Source organism: Buceros rhinoceros, unplaced genomic scaffold (assembly GCF_000710305.1).
Source record: "Buceros rhinoceros silvestris isolate BGI_N320 unplaced genomic scaffold, ASM71030v1 scaffold14294, whole genome shotgun sequence".
Classification (NCBI taxonomy): Eukaryota; Metazoa; Chordata; class Aves; order Bucerotiformes; family Bucerotidae; genus Buceros; species Buceros rhinoceros.
The window spans coordinates 39,188-47,433 of record NW_010408911.1 but is presented as its reverse complement, the minus strand read 5'-3'; the positions used below and the strand labels follow the sequence as shown (position 1 = coordinate 47,433).

The window sequence follows — 8,246 nt, the reverse complement described above, 5'->3', positions numbered from 1 at the left end:
CTGGGGTACGGTTCCCGCAGACCCGTCGCCCTCTGTAGCATGGGATGGGTGAACCCTGCGAGAGCGGTGCCTGCTCGCCAGCCACCGGCATGAAGGAAGGAGCCGAGTGGGAGTCCTGGGACGCGCCGCTGGACATGGGCAACATGTCCTTCCTGCACCTCTTCAAGAATAACAACCTGGAGCGAGCCGACGGGATGCAGGGGGACAGCTCCAGCGTGGTGAGGATTGTCATCTCCATCGTGTACTCTGTGGTGTGTGCTCTGGGGCTGGTGGGCAACCTGCTGGTGCTCTACCTGATGAAAAGCAAGCAAGGCTGGAGAAAGTCCTCAATCAACCTCTTTGTGACCAGCCTGGCAGTGACTGACTTCCAGTTTGTGCTCACATTGCCGTTCTGGGCAGTGGAGAATGCACTGGACTTCAACTGGCTCTTTGGCAAGGCAATGTGTAAGATTGTCTCATATGTGACAGCCATGAATATGTATGCCAGCGTCTTCTTTCTCACTGCCATGAGTGTGGCTCGGTATCGCTCGGTGGCTTCAGCCTTGAAGAATCAGCGGCGAGGTGACCCACTGGTTGGCTGCTGCTCTGCCAAGTGGCTTTGTGTGCTCATCTGGCTGTCAGCTGTCCTGGCTTCCCTGCCCCATGCCATTTTTTCCACTACTGCCACCGTCTTTGATGATGTGCTCTGCCTTGTTAAGTTCCCTGAGGGCCGAGGCAGCAATGCCCAGTTCTGGCTGGGTCTGTACCACATCCAGAAGGTGCTTCTGGGTTTCGTGGTGCCACTGGCTATCATCAGCCTCTGCTACTTGCTTCTGGTGCGCTTCATCAGTGAGAAGCATGTTGGCAGCACCTGCAGCGGCCCCAGCATCAAGCGCCGCTCAAAAGTGACAAAGTCAGTGTCCATTGTGGTGCTGTCTTTTTTCTTGTGCTGGCTGCCTAACCAAGCACTGACAACATGGGGCATTCTCATCAAACTTAACGTGGTGCACTTCAGTTCTGAGTACTTTCTCTCCCAGGTGTACCTCTTCCCCATTAGCGTGTGCCTGGCGCACTCCAACAGCTGCCTCAATCCTGTCCTCTACTGCCTCATGCGCAGGGAGTTTCGCAAGGCACTGAAGAACCTCCTCTGGAGGATTGCCTCGCCTTCTCTCACCACCATGCGCCCATTCACCGACACCACCAAGCCTGAGCAGGAGGAGCAGGCCTTGCACGCTTTGGTGCCTGTCCACCCGGTCACAGCTTCTTCACCTGCTGCAGCTGTCCAGCCGGAGGTGGCCTACTATCCCCCTGGGGTGGTGATGTACAGCAGCCGCCATGACCTGCTGCCTGCTGGCTCCACAGAGCAGCGCTGCTGAGATGGGCAGAGGGATCTGGGGGGGGTGGGATTGTGGGGTCTGTGCAAAATGTAGCCTTGGGATGTTGATTGCCTGGTAGGTACAAAGGGAGGAGGGATGGGTAAAGGAGGGCTTCTGTGTGCACTTTTGGGGTTGTGTCTGCTCTTGGAAGTTTCTTGATGGAAATTGCTCTCTTGAAAATATCCCCTAGACTGCAGAATAGGAGCAGGAGGAGGTATTGGTGATGCACTGGAGATTGAAGTGCCCCTAGGAGATGCTTTTTAGTGCTTGTATCTGTGGTGGGTAAGAGGAGCTGGGGAGGGTGACGGGACTCCAGCCAGGGAGGAGGTAGGATGTGCAAGGCACCACAGGGAGGAGAGGGGTTGGGTGGGGTGGAGCAAGTCTGGGAGGCCTCAGCTGTGTCTCCCTAACCTGGAGATGCAAGCAGCAAGGGACCAGCCCCCCTCCAGCCCCTGTGCGTGTTTGTGGCAGAGGAAGGGACCTGGGCTCTTTTATCACTGCTGCGTGGGATTGTAAATGATGCCAGCCTGCCTGTGGTCACTGTTCCCCAGGCTACAGTGAGGGCACAGGGCTAGGGCAGCCTATGTCCCTTTTCACACCTGCCCTGAAGGGCACAACCAGAACAGGTGGATACAAGGCTCCTGCTTGTTCAGGCTTGGCCCCTTTCCCTTCTCTTAGGGATCCAGGAAAAAGAAGGGACAAGGAGATCCAGAAAAGAGAAGGGACAAGGAGCACCGTGCTCCCCTCCAGATCTGTGCAGAATCTGCTTTTCCAGCTCCCCTCATCTCCTCTTCTGCTGCCAGGATACAGAGCAACACAGAGAGCCAAGGAGAAATCCAAGGACAGGACTTGCAACCTCAGGGAGAGGTATTGCTTTGCTTGGGTTTGGAGGGGAGGGCATGACCTCCCTGACATTGTGTTCCCTAGCCTCATTCCAGGCTGCTTTGGGGGGGGTAAACACAGAGCCCCAAACCATGTGCAGCAGGGCAAGTGTCTCTCCTAGGCACTGAGGCTGCAGGCTGTGTTCTTGCTGCACTTCAGACTCCTTGTGTTTCACTCCAGGAAATCAGCACAACTGTAAACATGAAAAGGGGAAAATAAATTATTAATCATAGCTACTTTAAACTGCTTGCTCTGGGATACTTCTAGGTTCAGCTAAAACCAAGCACAAAGGCTTTTGTTCTGCCGAAGTGTTTGTTAAGGGTCTGCACTGATACTTGCCAGTGTTTCAATTAACTCCAGTTCAATTCCTCTGATGTGAGCAGCCCAAGAGCCTGCAGTTCAGTACTGGCTCTTGCACCCTGGAGAAGGGCAGGGACAATGCCTGTTCCAGCCTGTGTTCCAGAGAAGCATCTGAGGAATAATTTAATGTCGATCTGAAATGAACTTTTAATGGCATGAAAAAAAAAGAAGTGTAATTTTAAACTGTGAAAATTTTTATGGTAAGGTTATAAATTTACTTTTTAAAATACTTTTTTAAATTGTGAGAAAAATAATTTTAAATGGAAAGGTCAAAATATTTATTTTAACAGATTGAAAAATACAGCAGTTCTGGTTTTGTTATCAAAACACCAGTTTGTTAATCACCAGTACTGCATATGGGATGAATGTATAAACACAATATTCAAACCCCCTCTCTATTTCCAGCCCCTTCCCTTGCAGCCTAAATCTATCATCTGCCCAACTCTGCTAAAAAAGCATTTCTGCAGGGGGTAGTTTGTCACATCTAAGTGCTAAGGTGGAGCAAACGTTCTCTTTCTGTCCAGAGAAAATTGCATTGCCCTTAGAGACAATTATATAATTGCTTTGCAGACCCTGTGAGGTTTACTGTACATGTTGGTAACTCCTGTTGTAAAATTCAGGTTTGGTCTGGAAGCAGATGGTTCTGCTTCTTGCAAGGAGAAGCTGTTGTTCTGTTTTTTTTTCAAAGCAGAAAGACTTCTAATACAGCCTTGGGTGCTTGCTACCTGGGAAGATGCAGGTGCCTGGAGAAGAACAGCAGTGAGCTGGCAGCTGATGGACATACTTATACAGATGCAGAGACTCTGAAGAAATCAGATATATCCACAGAAGAACTTGAGCATCTAAGTACTGTACATCTGCTTCTCTAAGACCTAAATCCTGACTTGGCTGCCAGTTGAAGTCTGTAGGTACTCAAAGTTTTTTCTAGTAAAATTTTTTGTGCCTAGAAGTCTGCTTCTGAGCATGCCTAAATCTGCTTAAGTATGTAGCATTTATTGCTGTTTTATGGGGATCTTTCAGTCAGGACTGGCTGCAGTGTGTTTTAAGTGAGGGAGGCAGCTCTGCATCCCGACACAGAACACCCTGTGCCAGGCCGCACTAAGTTAGAAGGGGATGTAACCTTAACCTGTTCCCCCATCCCAATAGATACGCTTCTCCTGTCCCACCTTCAATGCATGTGCAGATTGTGCTTCTTCCTCTCCATTTTTTTGAACACTAAATAAGTGGGTAGACCTTTTGTCCACAGCCTAGGAAACTAAGCTTCCTCCCCTCCGCATCCCTGGGGAATGACTATATCTCTGGGCTACTCCACGAATGCACTCAAATCCTCTGGCTTCTAACAGTTCCCTGTTGCATGAGTTGATCTCCATTGCTGGATCGTAAAGGGAAAGCCAGACCTTGAACACTACTTTGCAGCACAGTGGTTAGGGCATGAGCTCCAAAGAAGAGCAGAGATTTCTTTTCCTTGTAACTGCAGAAGAGAAATTGGATCCATATCTGGATTCTAGGTCTCCCTGTTCCAAGAACAATGATTAACTTACTCCCATATCCTGGTTCAATTAAAGTTTCAGTATGCCATGCAAGAGCCTGAGATCTTTCTAGACCTGTAAGTCTAGTTGCCTAATGTGAAAAAGGATTTGCAAGAAATGGATTTGGGTACCACCTGTTCTGGGAGAAAGCCCTAACGCCTGTGCTAGCAGATGAAGAAAGCTACACTGTATGAAAAAAGGATACCATGAACACTTCAGAGTTCAAACACATCTAAACATGCCTCTATAGGCCAGGAAAAAGTATCTAAATTAAGAGAGGATGAATCTTAGACTTTCCTCTTAGTGTGTGTTCTTGAACAGCATAGTTTCTTGCTTGACTTGCTGGAATTTTAATCCCTATCCAGTTGCTTAAATGTTCTTGTGCATTACATAAAAAGCTATACAGGTGTCTAAAGCATAAATATGGATTTCAGTAGACACTCTCTGTGGTGCTCAGCATATCAAAACCCATGTGCTTTTTGTGTATATCAGTGTAGACATAGTTTTATGCTAGGAAAACAACGCAGTAAAATAGATGATGTTCAGAACAACTCATAGTTAGCCCAGAATACTAGCAACATACCATGCTCAGAGGAGGCCCCAGGCGTCTGATTAGTAAAGACATAGAAACCTTATATTTGGCAAATCACCCAAACAGGAAAATGCCTTGGGTGTGTCGGGGCTGGACTGTGGACTTTGAGGGCACTCGCTCTTAAGCTGCTGATGAACCATGTGAGGGTCATGAATCTGCTGTTCAACACATCCACAACTGGCTAAATGTTGGTTTAGGCCAGACAGGCGGCTCAGGCTCTGCCCATCAGTGTTTGTCCATGACCAAAGAGCACCGCTCTGGCTGTGCGTGAGCAGAGAGGAATTTTGCTTCACATGTGCTGTGAGTCCCAACTCTCAGTGCATGAATTCTGGGCTCTGCGTGGCATGGTCAGGAGCACTAGCCTGGGCGTTGCAAAGAAGGGTCAGTTGCTCTGAGTGTTCTCACAGCATCAGGTCTGTGGCCTGAGCAGAGGGTCTTTCCTGCTCCAGCTTTGAGACTGCATGTTAACAACAAATCCTGCTGGGTGTCTGGGCTTTTCCTAAGTCATCAGTACAATGCTCTTCAAAAACAACCCTGTTTCCTCCAAATGTTTGTGTCTTCATTTGTAAAAACTGTCTTTTCATGGACTAAAATAAACGTAGCTGAAGGATACAAAACAATACTTATGGAGTTCTTTAAGAGATTTTCATGACTGGTCTCTTCCTGTCCAAGATTCCTGGTGGGGTGCTGGTAGAGAAGTGCACAGTGCCAAAGAATGATAGGGACCCGAAGGTGCAGGCTGACATCTAGTGACAAACTGGAAGAACCCTTAAAGCCCAGATATCCTCATTAGGAACTGACTTTGATTGCCTAAGGACTTTTAAATATCTCCCCCCTCAAATAACTAACCAAGCTCTTAATGTAATAACAACCTCCAATTGCATTTCCAGGTTTCCCTTTGAAATGCCTCTTCAGTAGTAATATTGCTTCACTTTCTCTTTGAGTTATTCTGGCACTCACTTTAGCAGTAAAAAAACTCCACTCCCCTTCATTCCCGTTCACGACTGTCTGCTTTAAAACTTGATTATTCAATTGAGTGCCTGCGCAGAAGCTCTGATCTAATCGGTATCCCTGAGCTTGAGCAGGCGTAAGCATGGGTGCAATGCAGCTCAGGGATGCTAGATTGGAAGCTTGGATCTCCAGGTTTTAGTGAGGGTTATTTCCCTCGGGCTTCAAAAAATAATTCTGATTAATCCATTTGGGATGGGGGGGTTAGGGGGTGGGGTAATTGAAAACACCTTTTTAAATCGCAGTTAAGCAGTTAGAGGAATCTCTTCTTGGTAGGTTCTTATCACCAGTCAGTTCAGTGGCAGTTGCGACAAAGTCTGCAAGAATAGGCTGGACAGCCAGCTAAGTCATTTCTTGCTAAACTGCAGCGGGCAAAATGCCTTAGACATGTTCCCTAGTTGCAGGGAGTTGTTTTCCTTAGAACCATCTCTTTTGGATGTGTACTTGAGTGCAATTTTCTCAGCCTATGTTTGTTCATAGCTTCAGAGTTGTTTCCAAAATCTTAAATGTAGAATAAAGACTCAGGGGATGGCTGAGCAAACTGGAAAAAACCAAACCAAACTAAACAAACAAACAAAAACCCATCTGGAGACAGAAACAATTTATTTAGATGTGCAAGTTTTGTGAACCCTTGATCTACCTGCTTGGGGAGCACTGCATCGTGTCAGTGTGGGAAATAAAGGTATCTCAGCTCACTCAGACATCAACTCTCTCTCACTCACCCATTCCTCAGTACAATGAGATACTATTTACCCAAGGAGCTGTGTTTCTCCTTGCACAGACCAGCTGAATGAGTGTGCTCATTGCACAATGATCAAATTAACTACTCAACACTTGACTTCCAGCACCATTGTTCAATGAAAATTTCCACCTTCAGTTAGAAGTCACATCTAACCTCATGCTGGATAAAACTGGAATCTTGTGGAAAAATTACTTGTCTCTGTGAAAAAGTCTTTGCTCAGTTTACACAAGAAATCTGAAAATCAAGTGCCTTAAATTTTCTTTTCAGGCCAAATACTAAAACTAAAATAATACAGTTCTCAATTCATAGCTACAAACAATTAGCCTGGAGTTAAGATGATGGGGAAATCACATCTGACCAAGCTGGTAACCTTTGATCAGACCACTGGCTTGGTGAACGTGGGGAGAGCAGTGGATGTTGTTTATCTTGATGTAACTAAGGCTTCAGATGCTCTCTCCCATGACAACCCCACAGACAAACTGCTCAAGTATGGACTAGGTAAGTGGAAAGTGAGCTGGATTGAAACCAAAGGCTTAGAGGGTTGTAATTAACAGCACAAAGCCTGTCTGGAGGTCAGTGACCGGCAGTGTGCCCTCTGGGTCAAAATTGAGGCTGGTCCTGTGGAACATCTTCATCAATGAGCTGGGTGATGGGACACAGTGCACCCCAGCATGTTTGCAAATGATACAAACCTGGGAGGAGTGGCTAATACACCAAGAGGCTGTGCCACCATTCAGAGGTTCCTCAGTGGGCTGGAGAAATGGACTGACAGGAGCACCAAGCAATTCAGCAAAGGGAAATGCAAAGTCCTGCTCCTGGGGTAGGTAACCCACAGCACCAGTACAATCTGGGGGTTGATGGATGGGAAAGCAGCTTTGCAGAGAAAGATCTGAGGGTGCTGGTGGACAAGCTGGACATGAGCCAGCAATGTGCCCTTGCAGCAAAGGCCAACAGCATCCTGAGCTCCATCAGCCAGAGCACTGCTATCAGATCAAGGGAGGTGAACCTTCCCCTCTGCTTATCCTGGTGAGGACATGTTTGGGATGGTGTGTCCAGTTTTGGGCTCTGCAGCTCAAGAGAGAGGTGAACTTATTGGAGAGGCTCGAGTATAATGGAAGGCTTGGAGCATCTGCCACACAAGAAGAGGCAGACAGAGCTGGGGTTGTTCAACCTGGAGCTGAGAAGGTTTGGGAGGATCTTATCAATGTGTGTGAATACCTGATGGGTGTAGGGGTTAAAGAAGATGCATCCAGACTCTTCTCAGTGTTGTCCAGGGAATGGATAAGAGCCAACACACACAAACTGAAATTCAGTAAATTTCATTAAAACATAAGAAAAACCCCTTTTTTATGATAAGTGTAGTCAAGCACTGGAACAGGTTATCCAGAGGGGTAAGAGTCTCCACCTTTAGAGAAGCTCAGAGTCTGACTCAACATTGCCTGACCAACCTGCTTTAAGCAAATCAGTGCTGATCAGGGGGCTTGGACTAGGTCATCTCCAGAGGAAACAGCAACTATTCTGTGCTTTTCTGTCATTCTGTGATGGCAAATAAATTGTTATGAATATGTCTTTGTTCCAACACAGCAGAATTAGCATGTTTGACTTGCTTGACATTTATTCTGAAAAGCCTCTAAAAATTTTATCCCCACAAATAATCTCCTGTTGTGTATTTCAAATGATCTGTTGTATGTTTATGGTTATAAACAGATTTCAAAAATGGTTTTACTGCTTTTTATTTCTGCTGGAACAGCTGAAGGGGCTCTGAGAAAATATCCTCT

The 8,246-nt window shown here is 46.8% G+C and overlaps 1 protein-coding gene across 1 annotated transcript; it reads left to right on the top strand.

Annotated features, from left to right (window-relative positions):
* The first annotated feature begins 44 nt into the window (after window positions 1-44).
* Window positions 45-1,355, top strand: RXFP3 (relaxin/insulin-like family peptide receptor 3). Its single transcript, XM_010135049.1, has one exon. It carries the CDS (start codon window positions 45-47, stop codon window positions 1,353-1,355), a length of 1,311 nt encoding a protein of 436 aa, XP_010133351.1.
* The last annotated feature ends 6,891 nt before the right edge of the window (window positions 1,356-8,246 follow it).